General features: G+C 48.0%; 11 protein-coding genes across 11 annotated transcripts; 4 read left to right on the forward strand and 7 right to left on the reverse strand. All coding sequences in view use genetic code 12, as the record gives it.

Annotated features, from left to right (window-relative positions):
* Positions 1-15: 15 nt before the first annotated feature.
* On the reverse strand, positions 16-1,546 carry CJI96_0005185 (uncharacterized protein; the record flags this gene model as incomplete). Its single annotated transcript, XM_054702301.1, has 2 exons — positions 16-815; positions 874-1,546. The coding sequence occupies 2 exons, from the start codon at positions 1,544-1,546 to the stop codon at positions 16-18; spliced, it is 1,473 nt and encodes a 490-aa protein (XP_054558276.1).
* Positions 1,547-2,208: 662 nt separating this feature from the next.
* SSH1 (Ssh1p) lies at positions 2,209-3,743 on the reverse strand (the record flags this gene model as incomplete). Its single annotated transcript, XM_029036189.2, has 2 exons — positions 2,209-3,686; positions 3,737-3,743. 2 exons carry the CDS (start codon positions 3,741-3,743, stop codon positions 2,209-2,211), a joined length of 1,485 nt encoding a protein of 494 aa, XP_028889080.1.
* Positions 3,744-4,935: 1,192 nt separating this feature from the next.
* On the reverse strand, positions 4,936-5,433 carry RIB4 (lumazine synthase RIB4; the record flags this gene model as incomplete). Its single annotated transcript, XM_029036190.1, has 1 exon — positions 4,936-5,433. The coding sequence occupies one exon, from the start codon at positions 5,431-5,433 to the stop codon at positions 4,936-4,938; it is 498 nt and encodes a 165-aa protein (XP_028889081.1).
* Positions 5,434-5,577: 144 nt separating this feature from the next.
* CJI96_0005188 (uncharacterized protein) lies at positions 5,578-6,225 on the reverse strand (the record flags this gene model as incomplete). The annotated part of the gene is made up of 1 exon (XM_029036191.1): positions 5,578-6,225. One exon carries the CDS (start codon positions 6,223-6,225, stop codon positions 5,578-5,580), a length of 648 nt encoding a protein of 215 aa, XP_028889082.1.
* Positions 6,226-9,637: 3,412 nt separating this feature from the next.
* CJI96_0005189 (cytochrome P450) lies at positions 9,638-11,191 on the forward strand (the record flags this gene model as incomplete). The annotated part of the gene is made up of 1 exon (XM_029036193.2): positions 9,638-11,191. The coding sequence occupies one exon, from the start codon at positions 9,638-9,640 to the stop codon at positions 11,189-11,191; it is 1,554 nt and encodes a 517-aa protein (XP_028889084.2).
* A 1,587-nt stretch (positions 11,192-12,778) lies between these two features.
* On the forward strand, positions 12,779-14,085 carry CLB4 (B-type cyclin; the record flags this gene model as incomplete). Its single annotated transcript, XM_054702302.1, has 2 exons — positions 12,779-13,035; positions 13,089-14,085. 2 exons carry the CDS (start codon positions 12,779-12,781, stop codon positions 14,083-14,085), a joined length of 1,254 nt encoding a protein of 417 aa, XP_054558277.1.
* A 498-nt stretch (positions 14,086-14,583) lies between these two features.
* Positions 14,584-15,384, forward strand: MAM33 (Mam33p; the record flags this gene model as incomplete). Its single annotated transcript, XM_029036195.2, has 1 exon — positions 14,584-15,384. The coding sequence occupies one exon, from the start codon at positions 14,584-14,586 to the stop codon at positions 15,382-15,384; it is 801 nt and encodes a 266-aa protein (XP_028889086.2).
* Positions 15,385-15,505: 121 nt separating this feature from the next.
* CJI96_0005192 (RNA-binding ribosome biosynthesis protein MRD1) lies at positions 15,506-18,022 on the reverse strand (the record flags this gene model as incomplete). Its single annotated transcript, XM_029036196.2, has 1 exon — positions 15,506-18,022. One exon carries the CDS (start codon positions 18,020-18,022, stop codon positions 15,506-15,508), a length of 2,517 nt encoding a protein of 838 aa, XP_028889087.1.
* A 418-nt stretch (positions 18,023-18,440) lies between these two features.
* On the forward strand, positions 18,441-19,136 carry CJI96_0005193 (uncharacterized protein; the record flags this gene model as incomplete). Its single annotated transcript, XM_029036197.2, has 1 exon — positions 18,441-19,136. The coding sequence occupies one exon, from the start codon at positions 18,441-18,443 to the stop codon at positions 19,134-19,136; it is 696 nt and encodes a 231-aa protein (XP_028889088.2).
* Positions 19,137-19,140: 4 nt separating this feature from the next.
* RAD50 (MRX complex DNA-binding subunit) lies at positions 19,141-23,034 on the reverse strand (the record flags this gene model as incomplete). Its single annotated transcript, XM_029036198.2, has 1 exon — positions 19,141-23,034. One exon carries the CDS (start codon positions 23,032-23,034, stop codon positions 19,141-19,143), a length of 3,894 nt encoding a protein of 1,297 aa, XP_028889089.2.
* Positions 23,035-23,285: 251 nt separating this feature from the next.
* Positions 23,286-25,940, reverse strand: CJI96_0005195 (uncharacterized protein; the record flags this gene model as incomplete). The annotated part of the gene is made up of 1 exon (XM_029036199.2): positions 23,286-25,940. The coding sequence occupies one exon, from the start codon at positions 25,938-25,940 to the stop codon at positions 23,286-23,288; it is 2,655 nt and encodes an 884-aa protein (XP_028889090.2).
* Positions 25,941-26,199: the final 259 nt, after the last annotated feature.

The following is a 26,199-nucleotide window of genomic DNA, read 5'->3' on the forward strand; positions in this document are numbered from 1 at the left end:
GAAAGGGTAATTTCTCTAAATGAAACCCTTCAACATATCGGGTCCCGTGTTTTCCCGCTGCCACAAGTCAACCACGTCATTCATTCCAGTGAACACGCTTCTGTCAATTGACCCGTCTCTCTTGACAGGAAGGGGCCCGATTTTGTTGATAAGCCCGCTGAACATTTTGGTCATCATCTGGCTGAGGAAAGTGGACTCTGTAATATTCCTGGTGGTTTCACCAATCTCACCTCCCGCAAAAGAACTGCGAAGAGTTGCCACAAGCTGGCGATACTCAATATCTGCTCCTGGGTAGAGAATGTTGCTGCTGCGTACGGTTCTTTTGCAACCTTCAACGGGCTTTTCACCGTTGAACATCTTCTCGAGCCAGACCAAAGCAGCACCACTACCTTCAACGACTTCGAGAATGTGGCCGGTGGTATTGGAAACTGCAAACTCCAAGCTTTTGATGCCCCAGTCACAGTAGTTCTCGTAGCCACGCTGGGCACCTGAAAAGGGCACGATCTCGTCTTCTGTGCCGTGGAAGACAAAAAGAGGAATCTCAGGAATAGGGCCATCTTCTTCAAGAGCAGCAGTGTTGTTCTTGATAATCTCCTGGATTTCTGGGAGGTCAAAGAACCCCCAGCCTTCGGTGGCCCAGGGATCCTTGCCACTGAAGAATTTCACCGTTGCGTACTCCAATAGCGACGTAGCGAGACACTTTTTACCGGCAGAAAGAAAATCCTCCCTCTTGGTTTCTCGAAGTTGAGTCTCCACAAGATCACCAAGGTGGGGATATTCATAAAGCAAACCGTTGACGGCGTTGGGAATAAGGCCTCCGAAAAGCGTACCATCAGTAGCCTCGGCAGTGAGTGATGTTGGTAACCCATCCACCCAAAGCAGCTCCAAGCAATTGCTCCTTGAGTTCTGGAGCGTACTGAGGCTGCAAGGCAGCAGCCCATCCGGAGGCGATGGTTCCACCTGAATATCCCCACATTGTGACTTTTGCCTCGGGGCTTACGCCTGAGATATCTTCTGATTGCAACGCTGCCCTAATAGAATCGAGCGTCGCTTGCCCAGATTGCCTGCCGGCAGTGAAAGCACCTTGAAAGCCCTCATAGTCAGGCACGTTCAAAAACCATCCCTTGGCAAGAGCGCTTTGCATAAGAAGCATTTCTGCCTGGAGAATAACGGTGTTCATTGGAGCATTGAAAAGAATAGAGTACGAAGGGCTGCAATCGTTCGAAGAAGAATCCTGAGCAGGCTGGTACGACAAGAGTTTCTTTGGGTCGGCATCATATGGCTCCAAAATCGTGGTCACAATGGCTTGAGGATTACCATGAGAGTCCTCAGAACGCAACTTGAGCTGCCACGCATTTTTCACGTTGACAGGGAAGTAAACGGATCTGATCATAGCTGGAGCCGGTCTAGACGCTATGATGTCGCCATTTTCGTAGGAGGTGATGTTTTCAGGGGTGGTGTAGAAGTCGTCTTTTGTTGGCGGGGTGATCTTAACATACTGGGCCGAGACTGTAAATGCCCATAGAAGAAGCGAGAGAAAGATCATGGTTACTCATAGCATTACTGGAATCACACCCGCTTAAATAGCTGGAGAAGATAGCTCTGTGAGCTCTGTGAGCTAGAGAATGAACATGGCGCCTAAAGTACTATTGCCATTTAGGGTAATGTTGCAAAAAATCCCACTTGAGTGGGGAGTAGTAGGACGAGCATAAGCCTCAAAACTAATGTGTTGATGCATACGTGTGAATGCATATGAACAATGGTTAAGGAACTCGAGAGAACAAAGTTGACATGCTCGGGGCTCACGAACCGTAGATATTATTGTTGCACACATCTGATCGCTAGATAATGCGAGATTTTAGTCGTGTTATTGTCTGACTTTCGTTTGTTTCTTGGTTCATTACACTTTGCGTCTCCACGAGTAGCTTCTATACTTCATTACCCCATTTTCGCTTGCTACCACAAAAGTCATCCACTTGCATCATTAAAACTCTTGATTAGGCAATATAACACCGGGGATAGTATCTAAGCTTCCACCCAGTCCTTAGGTGGGCGAGGCTTCGCCGGATTTATCACCTAAGTTCCCTCCATTTCAAAGCCACAAGTGCCCGCAAGGTCTGTCTAAGCCTGATTCTGCCGAAAGTTCGTATTACATTAGACTATCTACTTACAGCGTGTATGACGTGAAAAAACCACGAAGGAGCTCGTTTATTGGTACGATGCAAGGGCATTGACGAGCTGGGAGTTGCTGCCGCCGCCCTGCTGCCACTCCATCATAAAGTCTTCCAAAACGGCAAAAGCAGAGCAGATGCCCACAACAACGGACACAGTTTTACCCGAAGAGCCGAGCAACTCGCCAGAAAGTGCCAAAGCACTCAAAAGAGCGGCGCCCGTGGTAGCCGCGCTGGTCACCACCTTGTTTAACTCCTTTGCAACAGAAGCGTCTCTCTTACCGGCAATGACAATACTCTGATCCTTGAACTGTTTGGCAATGTCTTTTGGAGCAGACCCAGAGGTGAAGGCCCAGGTTCTGGCAAAGGTGATGGACAACACCACAACCAAAGCAGAGAACACAACTGCTCTGATTGGAGAAAAGGCAGACTCAGCCAAAGAGGAAGGTGCAGTCAAGTAGAAGGCAATGCCATCCACAACCTTGCCGGATTCAGCGTAGGTGCCAAGGATGGAGCTCACGAGAGGGTTGAAAGGAGCCACAAACACCGAGGCAAAGTACAAGGCAATCTGAGCCGAGGCAAGCACCGAGTATGCAAACAAAACAGGCAAAGCTCCAGTGTAGAACAAACGGAGTGGATACACATTGGCCGAGCCTCTAGCCCTGCTGGATCTGATGGGGATCTCCATACGGAAGTTCTGCAAGTAGATGGTGGCAAGACCGGCGACCAAAACGACAAGAATGGAGCCAAGTGTAGGGAAGTTTGGACGGAAAAACAATCCAATGAGCGAGTCTTTGATGGCGGTGAAATCCAACGTGATGAGGGTCTTGAACAACGTCGAGAGCACACCATACGTCTGTGGCTCTTCGCCGGGAGCAGCAGAGACCATCTCGAAGCCTGCCAAATCTCTTACAAGCCCCGCAGCACTGTGCAAGGCAATAAAGCACAAGACACCAGAGCCAAAGCCGTAGCCTTTATCAAGGACCTCGGCCATCAAGGTAAGGAAGAACGAGGTGCCCACCGTCTGCAAGAATATCAACACATAAGCACCGTAGGGCGAAGAAGTGGGCTCTTCAGGGTTGTAGCCCTTGATCACTTTATCGTAGTAGCCCAGGAAGAGCAACAAAAGCGAGAAGACAGCAGAAAAGACAATGGCCGTCACCTTCTGCGCCGTCTGAAACAACTCTCTATCCAAGGAGTAGTTGAAGTTCACCTTGAGCTTCCTGGTGCCTGCAGCCAACTGCCAAATGAACCCAGAAGCGACAATGGGTAAGAGCCCCAACTCCAACAAGGTGCCCTGCTCCATGGCAAAGAGCGGTCTCAAGGTCGAAAATGGATCCGCCATCTGCTGAGAGGCGTCCTTCACCAACGAGTATACGGGCAATTGCGTCAACACAAAAATGATGCCTGAACCGATAGTGTAGACGACTTTTTCATCGAGACTGACGTTTTCGTCCGGGAGCTCGATTTCCGGCACCAACGCCGTGAGGAACTTGGCCAAGTCAAGAAGACGGACTGGAGTTAGTAAGGAAACAAAGTGACGCTTGCAGTGGGCTTGTACATACAACTCATGGTGGTGAAGAAAGTTCGTCGATGGACGAAATTCGCTCGTAGTGGTGAAGGGGTCACGTGACCTTCAGGCGAGTGGAAAAATATACAAAGGTATATGTTCTTGGGGACCATGGAGGCTGGTAGAAGAAGAAAGTGAACAATTGTATTCTTTTTGGTTGCCAGATTGATATGCAGCTATCTCTTATTTTGTTGAGATACTCGTGTGTGTGGAATTGACAGCGAAGCTAGCCAAAGAATGGCTGCGAAAAGTGGTCCAAACACCTCCGAATTCCAGGTTGCAGAATGCAGTGGAAGGTGAAACACCGGCCTTGAGAAAAACGATTTATAACGGCTCCGATTAGGAGTCAATTTGGAATGCGAGTGTAATAAAATGCAATTAATGTTGGCTCAATCAATTTTGATTTTGCATCACTCGCTGTTGTGTCATTTGGATGACTACAGTGGTTCTCTGGAATGGCTGCGAAAAGCTAGCAAGGTGCTTAGTGGTTCTGCGTTCTTCATTTACGTACTGATGGATTTAGGAGTGGGAAGGTTATTACAAGACGGTATTGTCTTACGATCGAAGCTGAAGAATTGGGCAGAGTGATTTTCTCTTGGTCCCGGTTTCAGCGCTTGTGGATCTGTTGATGCGGGAGAGGCCAGTCAAAATCGAACCACGTTGGAAGTTCCAATAAATGAATTCTAATTCTGTTATTTTCAATTGCACCTCGACAAGTGGTGCCATAATTTGACAAGTATTAAGCTTTTCAAGAACATCCCATAGTGCTAGTGCAATGGGCATACACAGAGGAATTTGTCAATGAAATGCCACTGAAAAACATGGAAGGAAAACTGAGGTTCCAAAGAAGTGCTTCGAAGGCATCTTACTATTATACTTGTGCCTATCCAACCAATCTCAATCAGCCAATCAAACATACGTGTTTCACTGAAATAGTAAGAGAATGATTGGATGCCACTAAAAAAAAAGTAAGGCCCACTGACTAACAAGCGACGATTTATAGGCCCCATTTTTGGAGACAATAAAAGATATCATTGGATGACTAAGATCGCAGATGGTTTGTGGCCCCCGACTACAATCGAAAAGTGCGCTGTGTCATCAACTTTCGTCTAACAGAAACTACACTCAACTTTGAATGCTCTGTTGCAATTTGTATAAACTATGGACTCATTTCGGGAATTGCCTGTCTGTTCTCTAAACTCTGAACTTTAAAGACATCTCAACGGCTGCAGCGCCCCAGTCTTCCCCGTGGTTGTGCATCTTGCCCTCGATAAGACCGGCTCTGGCCTCAGCTTGGTCTTCAGAGAGACACGTCAACACGCCAAAAATCACTGGAAGATCCAACTCAAAGTTGAGTTTCATCAATTGGTGCGTCACAGAGTCGCAGATGTATTCGAAGTGCATGGTGGAGCCCTTGATCAACACGCCAATGGGGATCACGGCGTCCAAAGGCTTGCCCAACTTCTTTTGCTTTTCAACGAAAAGCTTGGTACCATAAGGCAACTCAAATGAGCCGGGCACGCTCTCCACGACGATGTTGTCTTCCTTGACGCCCAATGACTTGAGTCTTTCAATGGCACCTTTCACAAGGTTGTCGATGATTTTGGAGTTCCATCTGGCATGAAGAATACCAATGCGCAAGCCAGAGCCGTCGTATTGCTGGTCAATCTCGCCGAGTCCTTTCACAGCCATTTTTTTGTAGTTTGGTGGAAAGAAGTTGAAGGTTATTTGAATAGGTGCAAGCTCGACGAGCAACATGTCCGAGGGTGGGTTTTCACGTGACAAGCCCAGGGGTGCCGATGAAGGCTGACCAATGATAAAATGCCTCATGCTGGCTTAACTCTCGTCAAGAGTAATTGTAGGCGACACGGGAGCGTCGTTGGGAGCAGTGCCCGAGGTGTTGACTTTCAACGACGGCTTGAAGAGCGTTCTCGTGACCAGTCTCGACCGCTCCAAGGGAGGCGTGGGCGGAGCGACCCCCTGCGCTGAGTCAATGCCCAATTTTTGCAAGTCTATGGCATCGTAGGATTTAGCTGCGCCAAGCTCTGGCAGCTTCTGGGGCTCGGGCTCCTGATAGTCGCCCTTAGCGTGTACCGAGCGGAACCTTTCCAAAGATTTGGTGACGTCGAGATCTTTGGCCTCGTGCAAGTTGTCTGACAGTTTCAGCGTCAGCAAAAGGTTCTCCTGAAGCAGAATCTTGGCTGTGGAGGGCAATTGAAGGGAGGGATTCTGGCCCGAGATGGCCTGTTGCAAGAAAGCGTGAACAAACGCCGCAGCGTCTTCGGTGGCTAAGATGATGACAATTCGATTGAGAAAAGGAAGACTCAGCCAGTGGGTGATCAAGGGCAACAAGTCGTCAAATTGATCGCCCTTGTGTGTTAGAACCGCCAACTTGACCTTGTCGCTGAGCGGAAGCGCTTCTCCCAGCTCCTTGACGAAATCGTGCTTGCTCAAATGGGAAATGATAACTGAGGTTTTCGACATGGCAAAGGCGAGGAGACACTTCTTTTTTTGGTGGGTTTCGGTAAGTTTCTGGGCAGCTCTATGAAAACAGGTAAAAAGTAGGTGTGGCTGGAGATGTGAAAGGTAGGTAGATGTGCTTGCAGAGCGCGGAATCAGCTCAGGCGCTAAGTGAGACACTTATATATGCCAAGGCAAGAACTAAGAGACAAAAAGATAACAAGCACAAAAACAGGGAAAAAGGGAAAAATTCAAAATGTAGAGCCACACCAACGAAATCAATTACCTCAAATTTCCACTAGCCGCATGATGGTTCTTTCTTTCTTGTTGCCTTTGTTCCATATCTTGGCTTGCTGCGGTTGGCACTGCCTTCACTGACCCACAAAAAAAAAAAAAAAAAAAGAGAAGTCCTCAAGGGGTCTTTTGAGAAAAGTTTAAAGTGCTGGTTGAGTAATTTGATTGGACGAGGCAAGAGAATTGGAGTATATGTTCATCCCCGGCTTAATTCAACCGATGAAATGCCCGGCTCTATCAGCTGCGTCTTGGGGACTTAATGATATGGCTGCGAAAAATCGCACGCACTGCTAGCCTCGTTGTCCAGTCAGCACTTGACAATTACCAAATTGATGTGGAAGGCGCCTCTATCCAAAATTTGTAAAAACCTTATTGTGGATCTTTATCTTGGTACCTTAGTAACACACTCTCTCTACGATCTCATTCGCCCAGGGGAAATCTGGTGGGTTTTGGCGCTGCGCAGATTAAGTTTGCGTTTGGCTGTGTTGATGCCACTCTTGCGTACGGCAGGAGGCACAGCACAAATGTTCCAATTGCCCAATTCGCCGGTGGACATGGATGTAGTGACATTGATATGTGGATTTTGGCAAAGGCCAAGGATTCAGTAAAAGAGGGGCATCAGTTTGGAAGATAGTGGCGCAAGCTCGATGGCCCACTCATTGAAAGCGAAACCTGAAAATTCCCATGTATGTGTTCGAGTTTCACAATGGGTTGATTGGGCCTGTTTTTCAGGTCAAGCGCTATCGTTATAAGTGAGATGAAGCAGCATAACGGGTTGCTGCTCTTAGTTTTGAGAGGTGGATGTGAAGGTCTCATCTCTTAGCAGCTTCTGTAGCAACGAATTGGAAAGTCTCATAGCTAAGCAGCTTCTCTGGCCAAGCTCCTCTGGCCAAGCTCCTCTGGCCAAGCTCCCCTGGCCAAGAATTCCTGAAAGCTGCAAAAGCACAGCAGTTGTTCAATTGAAGAGGTATCTGTAATGACTCGAGGCACTGCAAATTCGTCAATTGCAGTGCTGTAGTACATAGCTGCTCGTTACTAGGGCACACCAAGCAAGCCAGAAGATCATATTACCTTGAGGACTCGGCGAAGCAACAGTTGCAGCAGGTGGCACTTGATGATGGAAAACATATTTTCAGCCAAACACAAGTTTTATGGCCAACGGGATCGGCTGACGTAGAGTACACTCTGAGAGCACACGATAAAAACCGACCATATATCGACCAGGCGCTTGAATTTGCTCTCGCATAGAAATTGTCTCACTTTGGCCATCACGCTCTCATATATCGTTCAACCCTCACCCTGTCATTGATTTGAGCCGTCGCCCGCTCAGATGTATCAAACACATGGGTTCTCACCTCAACACCCACATCCACACCCACATCTACACCTTGGCCATTTGTTAGCCGCTCAGTTACTCTCCTCTACCGCCTCTTTGCAATCTTCGACAGCGGCCCCAATGGGTCCACAGAGATCAAAGTACAAGTCGTAATGTAAAGCGCACTTGGGGTTGAAACGGGCATCGCAATACACACAGCGGCTTCCTCCGCCGATATATTGGCTAAAAGTGAGCTGCTGCTGGCACGAGCCACATAAAATCACAGGCTCGTCTTTCTCGAGCTCAGAGGTTGTCCACCGCTGCGTGTGGTGATTTCGAAGCTCATCGTGACACTGGTAACAAGGAAAGTACTTATTGCAGCACTTGAAGCGGATCGCCACAATGTCGAGGTCGGTGTGGTAGTGAGAGCATCTGGTGAAAGCGTCGAGCACTTGGCCGTAGACAGGGGGCATAGGACACGTATTATTGGGGAAATTAGAATAGATTGTTGATTTGGAGGTGGCTGCGAAAAATGCTCTTTCTGTGTGATGTATGGAGTCGCGATGTCCTGAGTCATGAATCATCCAGCGACTCATTTAGTGATGTAGAGATAACAGGAGGTAGAGGATAGAGGAGAGGCCAGACTGAGGGGTAATTAGATGTTGGAAAATGGCTTCGCTGTGTAGAAGGGTTTACTGTGGTGATAGTGCATGTGCATCGATTCGGAAAGGAAGACAAAGCTGGAAAAAAGCTGGAAAAAAGCTGGAAAAAAGCTGGAAAAAAGCTGGAAAAAAGCTGGAAGAAAGCTGGAAGCTGGAGGCATAGCTGGAAAAAAAAGCTGGAAGAAAGCTGAATCAGGTTGATACTTGTGCTCAACGGAAGATGGCACTTTGAGCAGTTCAAGCGCTGATGTTCACCTGAGTCCAGTTTGCCATTAGCAAATGACCCACTCCTTCTACAATTATGTTTCTGGTCATTACATTCGTCGACCTCCCATCTATACACTGGAGGATGCTGAACACTTGGTGATCTCACAAATAGTACCATTCTAGCCGACCAGCCTGCGTGACAGAGCCTTCAGCACAGATAAGGTCCCTTGTCACCAACTGACCTCTCATTCTCTGTCTATGCTTAGAATCACCCAGTCATTCTTCATGCTGGGAGGTAAGCCATCCCACAGCCACCTTGACCCAACAGTCTTGCAACTTCACAATGCTAGTGGCTTCAATTGCCCCTGTCGGACTAATAAGTCGATTCTCCAGCAATTCCGGCACTTTGCGCCGTTCCCCTTATTGTTATCTCCATACCAAGAAACGCCCGTGAGGAAGTAGTATGAGAAAGTAGCCCACAAACCAAAATTAGACCCTGGTGAGATTTACCTGGACAAAGCACCGATTGAAGCACTAAGATTCACGCAATTTCAAAATTGAAATCAACGCAAATTCAGGTGCCCACTCGACCTGATGTGTTTCGTTTTCTTCCTCCTCCCACTGCCTCTGCCTCTGCCTGAAGATTTCGCAGCCGTCACCATTGAACCAATTCCCCCTCTTTCATGTGCCGAAAACCTTTGAATCTGCTACCCACAAATCCAAAAATTGCTTCTTCGCTATTTGGCTTTTTTTTTCTTTTTTCTTTACTTCCGCAATCTCCAGAGTACATTCCATATCCACGTTCTCCCGGACTTTGTCCCCGAGTCCTGCACTGCTATGTGGGGAAGGAAGAACAATTATCACAAGCTTCAACTCTAGGTGAATATAAACCTTGAAATGAAGGTAACCTAGGTGACCGAACAATTATTCAATTTTTCAGTCTCCCTTATCGTTAACTATGGCCTCTCAGGTTTTGCAGCTCGACCGCCTCTTGGCGGTGTTGCTCATCGCAGTGGTTGCAAAATATACTGTTCAATTCATCAGACACAGGTACTTGGCCAGAAAATGGCACACTGAGCCTATAGTCAACAGCAGATCAATACTCGGTATGCTCCCTGAGCTATTTGATCACCAAAGAGACACTGCCCAAGGATTTCTTTTGGAGAGAATGTTGGACAGGTTCGAGAGGACCCAGGCCAACACGCTTCTGATGGCCATCCCCAGCTCCACAGGGCAATTGATCCTCACCATGAGCCCAGATAACATGAAGGCGATGCTTCTGACGCAATTCAACGAATTTAGCATAGGCGTGCGGAAGCAGGCGTTCGGCCCGCTTTTGGGCAACGGGATCTTTGCTCTGGAAGGGCACCACTGGAAACACCTGAGGACATTGCTCAAACCGCAGTTTGCCAGAGAGCAGGTGGCACATGTGCAGATGTTGGAGCCCCACGTTCAGATCTTGGCCAAGCACATCAGGAAAAACGCCGGTAGTTTTTTCGACATCCAGCTGTTGTTCCACAGATTCACCTTGGATGCCGGCACCCATTTCCTCTTTGGCGAGAGTGTCAACGACTTGAAAGACGAGACGGTGGGTTACAACCCAGACGACTACTACATCGAGGGCAGGGACGAGTTCAACACCGCCCTCACGTTTGTGCAGCTGTACTTGGTGAAACGGCTGTCTCTATTCAACTTCTACTGGATCGCCAGCTCTAAGCAGTTCAGAGATAGCGTCAGGCACATCCACGACTACACGAATCATTTCGTTAACAAGGCGTTGCAATTGAAGCCAGAGGAGATCGAGGCCCGCTCCAGAGAAGGGTACACCTTCTTGTATGAGTTGGTCAAGGACACACGAAACCCCGTTGACATTCGAGACCAGCTCTTGAACATCATGTTGGCGGGCCGCTCCACCACTGCGTCGCTTCTTCTGTCGGCGATGTCAGAGCTTTCCAGGCACCCCGATGTTTGGAGAAAGTTACGTGAAGAGGTTATTATGCAATTTGGTACTGGGGAACTGCCCGAGGAGCTTGAAAGCATCACGTTTGAGTCGTTGAAAAAGTGCAACTACCTCAAGTGGGTCATCAATGAGACCCTCAGAGTGTACCCACCAGTGTCCTCGAATCTTCGAGAAGCACTTAAGGACACGACGTTGCCCAGCGGAGGCGGCAAGGATGGCCGGGCGCCGATCTTTGTTCCCAAGGGTGCAGTGGTGATTTTCCTGATCTACTGTGTCCAGCGGCTGAAGAAACACTATGGGCCTGACGCCGACGAGTTCCGGCCTGAAAGATGGGCCAATCTCAACAAGATCGGCTGGGCGTTCATGCCGTTTGGAAGTGGGCCTCGTATATGCTTGGGCCAGCAGTTTGCTCTCACTGAGGCTCTGTATGTGTTGGTGAGGTTGGCGCAAATGTTCCACACGTTGGAGACCGCTGGCGGAGAGTACCCAGCCAGGAAACAGGCGAACGCCACGTTAAGATATACTGATGGCGTGAATGTCAGAATGGCGTAAACTAGGTCTGTAAGTATATATATATTATGAAATGGGTGGTGTCAGCATGTGTAGCAGTGTGTAGTGAGGAAGGTGTAGTATGGGTAAGGATTAGCATTTGTGTAAAAAAACACCGAAAAAGGGTTCATTGGTGCGTGTGTTGAAAGAATTCGTGCTGTTTTTGAATTTTGTTGGTGGTTTTGAGGGTTGCTTGTTCTAGGTTGTGGTGTTCTTAAAGTAGTAGGAGCTTTTTCGCAGCCATTTTTTGGAAAAGCACAATTGTTGCAATTCTGACGGTTCCGTGATAACGACAGTAAAAGCATGAACAGAACATAGGTATTATAAAAAGAAGCGATGCAATAATCGTAGATTGAAATATACTTGGACGTTGATACTAGGCTTTGTTAGGCCCAGTGAGTATGGGTTCTTTCAACACTCTAGGATGGAGCTGTCTTAGCCTATTCACCTTGTCTCAATCGTCTCACATCAACCACCAAAGAAGAGACCCTTGATACTTTGTTAGCAGAAATATTCTCTGGGAATACTGCGAGCTGATGCTTCTCTGGGTGTTAGGAATCTGAATACGGTTTTGCACCATCACCATAGATAAGTTCTCGCAGAGGCTAAAACTCCATCAAGGTTGTTTTCTAATACGCGGAATATCACAAGTGCAATTGAATAATGGCTCTTCGCTGAACCATAGAATCCTCAAAAGGGCATCAAAATCACGGTTACTTTCCATGTCTGCTGCTTCTTCCAGTGTCTTTTGGGCACTAGCAGCTCTCAATCTACTCACACTGCTGTACTAGCACATTCACCCGCTCTTCAAAAATCGAAGCACATTTTCAAAAATGCCCTCTCCTTACAATTCATGTCCCTATATTGTGATGGCCACCTCCACAAAAGTATTACTTCTCTCAAACTTCCCCTCAAGCATCTTCTGTTGGTCTGCTCATCGTACAATGCCTTCTGGGAAATTTCGCAGCCATTTTCGCAGCCACCAACAGACGCTATTTTCACAGCAACCATGCAAATAGAGCCGAATAAATGAGACAAAATAAAATGGCGTCTTATTCTTTCTCATCAAATCTCAGATAACGAAAACTCTATTTTCTCTCGCTTGCTCGTCATCTCTTCCCTTGCCTTGCCCACCTCCACTGCGCTTTTGGCGACGCGAAGAAAAACAAACAAACAGGAACTCTGTGCGGGCGACACCACCCATTGAACAACACAAACAAGAGAAATGTAAATTTGAATAGCACATTGAGATTCTCCTTGCTATCAGCTCCATACTCATATAAATTTCACCAAAACATCTCTTCTGGAAACCCCCATTGTCGTGGCCATCTGATTTATGGGGTACTGCAGACAAGCACCACCCTGGCCTACCCTTCCTTCCAGGAGCCCTCTTTGTTTGTTTTCTCTCTTAGTGTACTATCAAGGCCCCAGCTTCTTCCAGGCCCACACCACAAAATCACACTGGCCAGGCTGCCAAATTCTTGTACCATATCAAAAGCAGATCATCATAGAACCCAGATCATCACATAATCTTAATACCTTCCTTCCCAAGGCACCCCAAAACACCCCACTTCTCAACTCCCTTTTGCCATGCCTGAAGCTCCAAAGCGTCTTTCGACACGAAAGCCCTTGGGCCAGCTTCCCGTAAACTTGGCCACACGCAATGCCAATGCCAAACTGACGAAAGTGGAGCCTCGTTCAAAGCGAACATCGGGCTCTCTAGAACCATTCCTGGCTCCCAACTTCTCCTCGGAAGACGGCCTAATACGCCAGCACTTTGATCCCATTCGTTCAGACGTTCCAGCGGCAGCCTCGGGCTCGGAGCTGGCCACGGTGTTGCCCGAGGCGTTGCTGCTGACGCTGACCTCGGCGTCGCCTGAGACTGAATCCACGCACACAGATCTCACTTTGCTGAGCTTGAAGACGACGATCTGGACGTCGACATTGCCCCCAACGAGGTCTACGACGAAGACAGCGACAACACCGACTACGACGGGCCCCAGGAACCCAAATGGAACAAGCAGATCTTCAACAAGTTACAAACGGTGATGCGCACGTTCTCCAAAGCTGCCTTGGACGAGAACGACGAAGACACCTACGACGTGACCATGGTGGCCGAATACGCCCCCGAAATCTTCAACTATTTGCATGAGCTTGAGCATATGTATGCTGCAGACGCTGACTACATGGCCAACCAGGACGAGTTGCGGTGGGAAATGCGCAGCGTACTCATTGACTGGGTTGTCCAGGTCCACCAGCGGTTCAACTTGCTTCCAGAAACGTTATTTCTTACAGTCAACTACATTGATCGCTTTTTGAGCCGCCGAAGAGTGTCGTTGCTGCGGTTCCAGCTTGTAGGCGCAGTGGCGCTCTTCATTGCCGCCAAGTACGAGGAAATTAACTGTCCCACAGTTCAAGAAGTCGCCTACATGGCTGACAACGCATATAGCATAGAGGACTTCCTCAAAGCTGAACGGTTTATGATCGACGTACTTGAGTTCGACATGGGCTGGCCTGGGCCCATGTCTTTCTTAAGACGCACCTCCAAAGCGGACGACTACGACTACGAGACTCGTACGCTTGCGAAATACTTCTTGGAGATCACCATTATGGACCACCGTTTTGTCGCCTCGCAGCCTTCATGGCTTGCCGCAGGCGCCCACTATCTTCTGAGGAAGATGCTCAATAAGGGCTCATGGACAGACGCTCACGTTTTCTACTCTGGCTACACAGAGGAACAGCTCAAGCCCCTCGCAAGGATAATGATGGAGATGTGCTCCAACGCAGAAACTCATCATAAAGCTATCTTCGAAAAGTACCAGGAGAGACGCTACAGACGCTCGCTGTTGTTCGTTCAAGAGTTTCTCAAAGCAATGCGATCGCCCAAGGACGAGTGATCCGCTCGAAAACGTGAACCATCAACATTAATGCCGTTCTTGCATTCATCCCCATTTGTACATCAGAATGGCGTCCCATGCAGGTCGCCATAACGAATTTCTTACGAACTTAAGTAATGCTCAAGGCTCCAATAGAGAGCTATTTTGCCCATGAATTCAACGAGGGCGTCCAATCGCTTCTGCTAACACTCAGTCACACTCTAAAAGCACCGAGCAGTGTGCTCCGTAGCTTAGTCACTCGCTTTTACTCCACACATTCGCTTTAACAAAATATTACAAATTACTTCATGTATCACATTATTTCCGATTTCAAATACACTACCGTCTACACTAATATCAGGACAGGCACTTATTGTTTTCTTTGGTTGCAAAATAGACTGAGTCTATGTGGCCGCACGTTGTGCATACAGCGCCCCAACCTAAGATCATCGCACTACACAACCCTTTTCCTGAAAAACACTTCTGTGGAATTCCATTGTACACAATCCAATTCCAATCATGTCTAGAACATTCGTGTCGTCCTCCCTTCGTGCTGTTGCTCAAGCATCCAGAATTGTTGCTCCTCAGGCAGCTAGAAGGGTGCCACTTCTCGCCAACACGGCTCGTTCGTTTTCCTCCTCGATTATCCGTGCTAACCAGACCTCTGCTGCTTTGCTTGATGTAGTCAAGTCTGAGTACAAGATTGCCAACTCGATCGACAACGAGTTGGCTCCAGACCACGTGCAATACTTGAACGACTCAGGCTTTGAGGTTATCCACAAGAACGGTGAGTCCAACGTGCAGCTTGCGAAGACATTGGAGTCTGGTGAAAAACTCACTGTTTTCTTTGACATTGACGAGGTCACCGATGTCTCTTTTGGATCCCCAGAAGCTCCAGAGGAAGAGGATGCCGCTTCTGAAGAGCAGCTTGAGGATGAGCTTTACCAGTACGACTCCACTTTTGCTAACGTCAAGGTTTTGGTCTCCAACGAAGCCAACAACAATGGTTTGTTTTTCAACTTGATGTTGCAAAGCTCTGAGGAGGAGTTTTTTGTTGACTACTTCAACTACAAGCCTGACGTTGCCGCATTCTTGAAACAGGTCGAGGACAAGGGTACCTTCTTGGGTAACTTCGAATACCAGGGCCCCCGTTTCTCCAACTTGGACGAGTCGTTGCAGGCCTCTGTGGAGAAGTATTTGAACGAAAAGGGCATTGACTCCGGTTTGGCTGACTTCATTTTCGGCTACTCCGAGGTGAAGGAGGAGGAGTCTTACAGAGACTTGTTGAAGGACGTCTCGAACTACTTGAAGCAGAACTAAGCACCTCCTGCAACGACTACAGTTCCAACTCATCTTTCTTTTCTTTTCCGCTTGTAATTAGTCTGTCCTGGCGTGGACATAAATCTATGAAGGTTATTCCCAATTTTCAGCAAAATTGTAGTTAAAACTCATTGAATGGATCCTCTTCGTCTTCGTCAAGCTTGGTTTTACCCTTGCCAGCCATCTTCATTGCAGCCACTTCTCTCGACGCAGCTTGTTTTCTTACCTTCTTGGTCATCTTCTCAATCTCTTCCTCGGCATCTTCACTATCCTGCTCAGCATACTGCATCACCAACCTTCTACCAAGCAAATGTACGCCTTGCAACTGGTCCATGGCATTTTCTGCCTCTTTCAAAAGGGTAAACTCAACAAACGCAAAACCTCTTGCACTCTTGTCGAACTTCTTGGGCACTCTGACAGACTTGATCTGGCCATAGGCACCAAAAAGCTCCAAGACATCTTTTCTTGCAGCTTCGAAAGGCAAGTTCTTGATAATAATCTTGGTGGACTTCTTCGACTTGCTCGAGTTGTCTTTGGTAGTTCCAGACTTGCGGTGAGACAACTTCAACTGAATCTTATGGCCCTCCAAATTGTAGCCGTCTAACGTTGAAATGGCCTTCTCAGCAGCATCTTTAGATTTAAACTCAGCGAACCCGAAACCCATACTTAGCACGCTGCCTTGGTTCTTTGGATCTGGTTTGGTCTTGACCATGGCGACTACAAAACCAGGGATCTGCTTGAACAAGTTTGTCAACAGCGCAGAAGTAGTAGCAAAATTGAGGTTCTTCACAAAGACAGAAACCGTTGGGCCTTCGATGTCCTCTTCGTTGTCGCTTTCAACACGAGTCTCGCTGCCCATAATGTCGTTCGCCGTAAGCTTGGCTTCCACTGCCTTCTCTTGTGGCTTCTCAATCTGAACAGTCTCTCCCGGAGCTGGTTCACGCAAGAATAGGTCCTTGGGTCCCTTTTCCAAGTATAGAATGCTTTTCTTAAACATTCTGTATGCTAATTTAGTAAATGCTGCTCTGGCTCCAGGAGCGTCTCGGAACTCCACAATGGCGATAGTACCTGCTGGTGGCATTAGGATTCTCTTGATTTCGCCGTACTCGGCGAATAGATCACCAATTTCGGAGCTGGTGGTGCCGAAGGGGAAGTTTTTGACAAGAATGATCTTGTCGTCGCGTTCCTTCTGGTTAAATGTGGTCAAATCAACTCCTCTGTCCTCAAAGTATTTCCTCACGTCGCCAATCACATGAGCCTCGGCCAAAGCTTGTTTCACAGCAGAGCTGGAGTTTTGTGGATCAATCAATTGCAGCTTCGAAACACCCATTTTTGCAGCCACGGATTCAAGCACAGCATCGTTGTTCATGTAGAGTGAGTTCCAGTTGAACTGAGATTTACCTGCCTGAGCTTTCCGTTTGAGTTCTCGCTGCTTTTTAAGTGGTAGGTTCTTCAATGCAAATTCGTCTAGACGATGATCTTTCTTGGCCTCGGCACCCAAGATATGTAAAAGTCTGCCCTGAAAGATTTGCTTATCCAAAGCATTGTAGGCGGAAACCGCATCGTCGCTTTTGGCAAACTGAACATATACAAAGCCCTTTGACTTGCCTGTTCTTGTGTCCACCGCGATGTGGACTTCTTCTAGAGGGCCGTAGTCGGAAAAGAGGTCTCTGAAATCGTCTTCTGTGGAGTCGTAATGAATGTTACGAATGAACAATCTGCCCGTTTCCCTAATCTTATCGGCTTCAGATTTTTCAGGTACTACCGGTTGAGGACTCTTTTCTTTCCTTGGCTCCGTCTTTAGAGAGACCTCTTCACTTCCGTCGTTCTCTTCTTCGGCTTCTCCATCCTTCATTCTGATTCTTCTCTGTTTAAGCCAATCTAGATCAGAGACACTCTCATCTTTGGCTATCTCACTACTTTCCTCAGCATGCTGTCCCTCAGCCAGCTTCTCGGGCTCGGCCACTTCATTGAGGCTCATCATAGGCTCCTCCTCGTCTTCATCTCCTGGTCTTCCAAAATCTTCGTACTCGTCATCACTCTCGTTCTCTTTGGCTTGGACAACGCTCAAGTCAGAGTCCACCTTTCTCTTGACAGACCCATCCTGCTCAGCAAGGGCGTCTTCCAATGCTTTGGTGGAAGGAGCACCCAGTCCGTCGGCCAAGCCATCGTTGGCCCACGATTGTCTCTGGCTCGAGGGCTTAGTGGCTTCGATGAATTCTCTCAACTTTGGATTGGCGGCGATTTCTTCATCCAACTTCGACTTTCTCTCGACCTTCTGTCTTTTTCTTTGCTCGGCTTCCTCCTTCTGCCTCGTGAGTCTTTCCTCCTGCTCGGCCAACCGCCTCTCTGCTAGCTTTCTCTTTTCTCTCACCGCTTGGGGCACCGTTGGATCTGCCCACGTCTTGGCCACTTCAACATCAATCCTGGCTGTGTCTATAAATGTCTTGTTGAAGAATTTCGCCGCTTTGAGCGCATCTTGTGAAGACTTGTAACCAATGAAAGCAAACTGCCTGGATTCTCCATTTCTCTTCTTCATAAGCTTAACATCGGTCACGTTGCCCTCTGAGGCAAAATGCTTGCGTAACCTGTCCTCAGTGAGGTACTTCGGAAGCCCCTTGACGATCAAACGGGACATTTTGACGGCGTTGTCTTGATTCGATCTGGGGTACCTCAAGGTGATGAGCTGAAAAATGTATGGTACCCTCCCGAAATGCGCACTGCAGGTAAGCCCACTCACCCACTCGCCATTTTTGCAACCATTTCACCAGCTAAATACAACTTGTACAATTATCAATGGCGATGGAAATAGTTCAACATTTGGGATTTTTCTTTGAGCCTCACCCAACGGTCGAGTCGTCGCTTTACAAGCTTCGTGGCCTCGTGACCTTGTGGCTTTTGTTCAATTTGGTATGCTGGTACCACTACGTCTCCTTTTGTATGTCTCTTGTGGCCATCTTTCTCCCAGACTTGGCTGCATACACCAAAAGGTTGACGGCAAACTTCCTCTGGAGAGTTTGCATCTTTTTAAGTGAGCTAAACAGAGTGACCATCGAATGCACTGGCGACGAAAAAATCCGTTCAGCGCAGTTCTTCTTGCCAATCACCAGCTGCTAGCTGACTACGTTGTAGTAGCAGCTCTAGCACATAAGTCGAGAAAAGACGCCAGCGGGAAGAAGCTCATACAGAGGGAGGCCACGCCTCAAGTGAACTTCTTCACGTGGTTCACGTTGTCAAAGGCTCCGTCAGTAAAGACCCTCATCAACATGCTTCGGTGTAATGAGAACTGGGAACTTCAGCTGCAGCAGAGCGATAGGTTGTTCAGACGGGTGTGTGCTTCGAGTGCTCCAGAGTGGGTGGTGCTATTCCCAGAAGTGAATATTTGGACAGAGGAAACCGCATACTTGCAGTCGATCCACTCACGAAGGTACTTCCTTCCAAGAATGACGCTGGTGTTGTATCCAAGGTTTTCGAGTCTTTACAACACAGTTTGGCTGTTGAAAAAAGAGCGAGCTTTCACAAAAATCCCCAAATTCACAAATTTGTACGACTTGCTGATCGTGCACAGCAAGCCGGTGACCTTGCTTGAGTTTTTCTCATGCAAGGGAGGCCACAAAGTTGTCGTTAATGTCAAGCAGAGATCATTTCAGAAAGTGCCCCTTAGAAGGCCAAAGTTGGAGAAGTGGCTCGAAAGCTGCTGGGTGGAAAAGAACAAGCAGATCAGGGGCATGAAAAATACCCTCAAAACCTAATTGTTTATTCGTCTTGCATCAAATGTATAGGTAAGCTCTTGATCACAGAATACTGGTTCTCGTCTCGCTCGATTCTGTAGAAATTGTCGATGTAGCTTCCTCCGTTAATGTGGCTCAAGAATTTCTCGTCGTGAGTGATGACAATGAGCTGGAAATTCTTCTGGCTTTTTCTGACGTCGATGATGGTGTTGAGAGCAGTGGCAAGAGATTCGGCATTTTCGGTGTCCAAATTCGTCGTAGGCTCGTCAAGGGCAATCATACCACAGTTTGTGCCGAAGCACTCAGCAAGAGCTAGGCGAATCAAAATACTGGTAAGCACTTTCTGTCCAGCAGAACAGCGTCCTCTCATGTCCAACTCCGAGCTCTTCTTGTACATCACCACACGATAGTTGTAGGAGCGGCCACGACCCAGGGTATTGACATCACACTTTATCTCGATTCGATCGATATCTGTGCCCTTGTACGTCTGGTTCCAAAGCTCACGTAGAATCTTATTTATCTGGTCCATTTTCATACTATGGTATTTCATGATGGCATTATCAAGAGCCAGGGAGTATGTCTGCAAGTCTTTGGAAACAAGCATATTGGTTTGAAGCCTAATCCACTCCTTGTGATACATTTTTTCCACATCCTTAAACTCCGAGTTAAGCTCCTTTTGGAGCTGCTGGATCTGATCATTGATCTGCTTGACTTCACCGGCCTTCCCAAAATGCTGGCCGTTCAACTCAGCTATCTTGTCACGAAGATTCTTTGAAGCTGCTTGATAATTCTCTTTTTCAACTTCTGCATTGGAGACATCAAGTTGGTCGATTTGCTCTCGAATAGCGTCAAGCTCTCTTTCTGTACTTCTGTATTGAAGATTATCTTCGATGTTCCTCCTAGTCTTTACTGCATCGTTGACAGCATCCTTTAACGTGGAAGTCTCCTTTTCGAGTGTTTTTCGCTGCTGGGCGAATGCCTGAATCTGCTGTCGAACTTCTTTCATCTTTGCAGCATTGTGCTCCACTTTGGGAAGATCCTCCACTTCAAAGGAAGAAATCTGCTGCTTAAGATCCGAGAGTTGAGCCTCCTTGTGACGAATCTTTTGAAGCTCCTCAAGCATGCTCGACTCTTCCTGTTGGCAGCGGTCTTTTAGCTGATTGCAAGCAGTCGTTGTATCATGAAGCCTTCTCTCGTACTCCTTTAGATTCTTCTGTACCGTTTTCTGCTTGTCCTCAAGGGCAGAGATTTTCTCTTCTGTCTCAGTGACTGACCTTTTGAGCGTCACGAGCTCATTCATCGAGTTCTTCAAGTTGCTGATTCGAAGTTCTTTGTCTTTGATCTGACTTTCGAGGCGAGCAAGATCTTTCTGCTTGACGTCCCTCTCATCCTTGGCAGAGGCGATGCTTTGTCTTAGCTTTTTGAGTTCGAAGCTTTTTTCTTGTTGAGACTTTTGCAATTCAGCCATCGACATGGCAGAGCCTCCGTCGCTGTCAAGCTCTTGCTCCACTTCATCAATCTGCTTTCTGATATGAGCAATTTCGTCCTTCAAGCGTGCAATATTGCTAATTGGCTGTTTGAGTATTGCTGCTTCATCGAGGGCGGTACGGAGAACATCTAAGCTCTCCTCCAACTTATCATGTTCCTGCTGAATTTCACTCAAAGCGGCTCTTTTCTTTTGAACTTGCTCCTTGCAACTAGACACTTCGGAGATTAGTGAACGGTACTGTAAGACATCATACCTTATAGCATTCATCAGATCCAAATCTTTCTTCGTGGTGTCCACGTCTTCTTGTAATTTACTTGCCGTAACGGTATTGAGGTTCTGTTGCACTTCATTGATGAAAGTGTCAAGTTCATCACTGGAGAAGCCTCTGTTACAAAGAGTGCAGCATTTGGACTGTTTGGCAATCTCAATTGCCTTGACTTTGAAACTCTTTGTGACATCGAATGTGTTGAGATTATAGGTGGCGGTGTTGAAATCTTCCTCCGTTTCCTTCACCAACTCTTCATACTGTGGGATCTCGTCTTTTTCAATAATGTTGAGAATATTACTGGTGTGAGTAGCAAGGGACTTCTCTTGCTTGGACAAGCTTGCAGCGTCAGACTCCTCATTGGCCCTGAGCTTGTCCATCTGAGACTTTAGTGAGTTGAGCTTTGTTGTCTTTTCTGTCACTTCAGCTTGAGTCTCTGCCATAGTTTCCTGGAGACTCTTCTCGAAATCGCCGTCCAATTTTTTGCCTGTAACTTTCTCGAAGGCGCTCTCGTTTTGCTTGATATTCTTAGCGTGTACTTCCTCCTTGACGCTTAAAGAATCCTTGAGAAGATCAAGTTTACTCAACAAGTCTGCCTGCTTATTGGCATTGGTCAATTTCCTCATGAGATTATCAAGCTCATGCTCCAAAGCATTATGTCTCTCAGTGTCACGCTCAATGGTTTCAGAAAGGGCAATGGAGTTGTCGTCATTTTTCTTGCGCTCAAGCTTCTTCCGGAGTGACTCGAGTTCTGCGTTTTCAATTGTGATGTTGTCTTCTGTAGCAGAAGAAGCGCTTGCTTTGGCATTCAACTCTTTGAGTTTTGCCTTTAACGACTTAAGCTCGTCGTTGCCGTAACTTAGATGTTGCTCCTCACGAGAAAAAAGCTTTTCTGCGTCCTTGACGGAGGCAGCGGCCTCCTCGACCTTTCTTTCATTGGCTGCAACTGCATTCTCATACAGATCCTCCTTCTGCTTGAGAAACGCATTCAACTCCTCAAAAACCGACTCTTGAGAGAGTTTGTAGTCCCTCTCGAGCTCTCCCAAAAGCTCTTGTAGCTGCTGCTTGCGCTCCTCATACGCCTGCTTTTTACTAAACAAAATACCCTCGTCACGAGTCAACACAGAAAGCGACTCTTGCTGTGCCAGTTGCTGCGCATCAAGGTCTACTAAAAGAAGCTCTTTTTCCTCCACGGCCTCGCTTCTCTGCTGCTGGATCTGCGAAAAGTTCGCCAACTGATGCCGTAGTTCATCGTCGGAATCCCGCAAAAGCTCAATCGACAGTCGCAACCGCTTGAAGTTTGTTTCTGTGGTCTCATAGACCATCTTGAGCCTTTCGTGCTCAGAAAGCGTTTTCTGGAACAGTTGGTTGGAATGGAACAAATCGTCGGCTTGTTTCTCCAACGCCTCGATCTCCATGTTCAACTCGGCTATCTCCCCGTTGAGCTGCTCCACTTTGCGCTGGCTCTCTGCCACTTTCTCCTTGATTTTTCCTGCTCTTCTCTTATCCAAGTTTGCGTGCTGCACGCTTTGCTCCAAAAGCTTGATATCGGTGCTCATTTCCTTGTTGATAATCTTCAAGTTATCCAAAACCTTCGTGAATTTTGACGCCTCGAAAATCTCATCAAACCGTTTCTTCAACACACTTGCTTCGCTCAAGGGCCACAAACTGTCTTCCTGGTGACAGAAAATCACATATTCTAGCACTGCTTTCGAGGCACCCAAGTATTGCGGAACTCGCGTGTCCAACTCAGCATTCTTCAGCGAAATTGACGTTTTTCGTCCATTTGAATGGACAGCAAGCTGCCCTTCTAGAGTCTTGAACGTATTTGTTGCCGTAGCCAGTCTCCCTGTTCTCTTTCTGGTCAACTGCATATTCCTCGTCACTGTCATCAGCTTCTTGTCGACAGATATGAAACCCAATTTGATTTCTGCGTTCACTATCAGCCTATCAGCAACTGCAGGATCGTTGACAAACGCTCCACCTTTGGAATTGGGCGGTAAATCTCCTGTGGTAGCATATTTGAGACACTCTATGATGGTGGTTTTTCCACATCCGTTCTGGCCACATATAAGCGTTAAAGGTGTACCAAACTGGATGATCTCGTTGTCCTTTGGAGAGAAGGATCTGACACCCAGAATGGAGAGCTTGTAGAGGCTGGACATTGGGAATTGGGGAGGTGAAGGTAGTAGGAAGTAAGTGGGAAGAAGCTGGAGATCCAATCTGTGTGCACTACTATCAAGAGATTCATAGTAGCCTTACTATACAACTACACTGGCAATTCCCTACTAGTTCCTAATACACTATTCATTCAATATCGTACATGCAAGTACCCTTGGGGCCTGCCTTCTGGGTAGGTTGTCACATTAAAAATTTGGTCGTTAACATTCGTAAAATTTATCATCGTTTCATCGCTCTAGTAGCCTTCGTGTTGTGGGACGCCTGACGCAGGCATGAGCAGCAGCCCTTGTTGGTTTAACGGAAGGTGTGCTTGTCCGTTGCCTGTTGTTGTAGCTGGGGTAATACCTAGCTGCTGCGGGCTCAGCTGGATGCTCAGCTCGGCAGACACACCCTCTTCTCCTGGCGGTTTCCCGCCTCGACCACGCCCACGAATCCCTTTATTCAGGTTCTTGTAGAGCTTGCGGAAGTAGTTGGGAAGCTCTTTTTCCTCTTCTGGTAGACGTTCAAGGGCGTCGCCACTAAGTTCAGCCAAAGTTTGCGTGAGTCGGTTCAACGTGGGCAAATGGAACTTGTTCTGATGAGACTTCAAATTGCCTAGCTGAGTAAACGACTTGTCGCAATTATCTAGCTTGCACTCGTATGGCTTCTCCTTGTTGTGGGTCAACATATGAGCAGCAAGATTACCCTTTCTGCTGAAAGAGCGATTACACACCTCGCAAGTAAACGGTTTCTCTCCAGTATGAAGCCTCATATGCGTTCTCAAGTTACCTCCTTGTGTAAACCGCTTCAAACAGTAGGAGCACTGGAACGGTTTATAGCCAATGTGGGAGCGAACGTGCACTTCAAGATGGGTCGACTGATTAAACGTCTTGAAACAATAAGGGCATTGTTGCGTTTTACCCTTCCGTTTCTTCTTCCGTTCAGGCCCACCTTGAGCATCTTCTTCCTTGACAGGCTTCTCAATGCCGCCCACCAAGTCTACTGTCAGCGGTATCACAGCATTTTTATCATGACTCGCGTTGGGCAGCGCCAAAATACTCCCGTCCTCTGCCTGTTTGATAGCACCGGTGTTGCCTTTTTCTCTTGCTTGAATTACAAGCATGAGCTGGTCAACTTTGGTAGCTCCGAGAAGAGGTCTACCATCTTCAGCACGCGCAATCTGCTGAGCAGGCAACAAGTTGCCCTTTTGTTGTTGTTGTTGCTGCTGCTGCTGCAAAGAGTATGGATCTCGATGTTCCATTCCATAAGAGTAATTCTTGTTTCCAGGAGATAATTGTGAAGGATTCTTGAACATCTGAGGCAGGTAGGCGTTCTGAGCATTCTGCGGAAGCGTGTACCCTTGTGGCGTTTGCTGCTGCTGTTGTTGTTGTTGCTGCTGCTGCTGAAGCTGGTTGTACATGGGAATTTGCTGATTCTGGTATTGCAAACCTTGGAGATTCTGAGGGTCTGGGTACTGGCCCTGTCGCCGAGGCGACCCACGAGGTTGCTGGCGTTGTTGTTGTTGCTGATGGGATGTGGGCTGTTTATGCTCCGGAGAGAAAGCGTCGTTGTAAAGAGGGTACTGGTATCCGGCTTGCTGGTAGTAGTTTGCATTAGTGACAGGCTTCTGAATCGATGCAGGGTGGGTAGTTGAAGGGTATTGCAGATTAGGCGGAAGTGAAAACGTTTCTGAAGGATCTAAGGTGCGTTTCATCTGACTTGGGGAAGTCTTTGGTGACTGGGGTTCATCGTGGTACCGGTTTGAAGACTTCGACGACATCGACGACAGTGGAGAGAGTCTTGATGGGTCAGACATGCCGAGACTCAGCTTGCGCTGGCCATGAGAGTGCTGAGTAGATGCGCTGCCTCTCGACTTGTCGAAGATGTCCTCTCGAAGAGTGGCTTTCAGAGAGCTTTTCCGCGGTTGTTGTTGCAGCTCTCTTGGTATTTGCTGGTCATTGATGAACTTTAGTATGGAGTCCCGCCGCTGTTGGTCGCTCATGCTGTTGAAATCGACAGAGCTGTTGTTTTGTATACTCGACAAAAATGCATTGATGCTGTCGTTAGACATACCTGCAATCGACCCCATGAGACCTGAGTTCTCCAAGAAGGAGTTGGGCAAGTCAAACGAAAGCTTCGACCCTTTCGACGCCTTCGGCTGCTGCAGCAGCAGCTGCAGCTGCGCACTGTTCCACCACATCTGGCTGATACTATCTTTATTGTCGTGGCCAGCATACTCATCCTTCTTGGTTGAAGATTCGTTTTTGGATGGACCCGAGATCGAGTTGCCCAGCGACCCAGGAATCTGAATGAGCGAGCTAAAGATGCTATTGGACCGCAGCTGCCCTGACAACTGCGGCTGGTACACACTCTGGCTCTGGCCAGGTTGGCTCGACCCCAAACCTTGGCCCATCAGACTGGGGCTCTCGTCTTGATGCTTGGAGCTCACGGGAGGCGGCAAGAAGATCGAGTCGCCCCGTAGACGGCCCAGGTGAGGCGTGTCCATCAACTGAGCCATGTTGGCCCCGCCTACCGAGTCACGAGGCCCGCCCATGTAGTAGGAGGGAAATGAAGCGTCGTTGTTGAGCAGACGTTTCTGGGCGCCGGGCTGCTGCGTGTTGGGAAGCGGGTAGGTGCTGAGAAGCGTCAGCATGGAGTCCTGGCGGCCTGGGTTGAACAAGAACGCCTGGGAGTTCAGGCGAGACAGCCCAGGGGCGGCGTTGGCGATCCCGGACCCACCACCAATCCCGTTGTTGCGGTTTTCGCCAGGGGCACCATTGCCAGGCCCATCAACATTCTGGGGCTGGCTCAGCCGCGGTTGTTCAGGCTGGGTCCGTTTAGGTGGTGCACGTTTCATTGGAGGCGTGGGCCCGTTCAGCGTGGGCTTCTGCGCTCGAAGAGTGTCACCCATGGGGGCACGAAGCGGGCTGACTGAAACGCCGTAATGATGGAAAGATTTGTTCCCGAAATAGGGGAATTGAGTGAGATGGTAGAGGTGATTGTTGGCTTTGGCGACTAGTGGATGTGACTAGTGATGAGCCTTAGTAATGGGGTAAGTGGGCCTTATCAACACAAGTGAAGGGTTGATCAAAAACGGTACTTCGGGCCCAATGAGCTTTGTAGATGAGCTTGATGAAATGAGCTTTGCGACTCGTTGGTTAGGATTGACC

Source organism: Candidozyma auris, chromosome 7 (assembly GCF_003013715.1).
Source record: "Candidozyma auris chromosome 7, complete sequence".
Classification (NCBI taxonomy): Eukaryota; Fungi; Ascomycota; class Pichiomycetes; order Serinales; family Metschnikowiaceae; genus Candidozyma; species Candidozyma auris.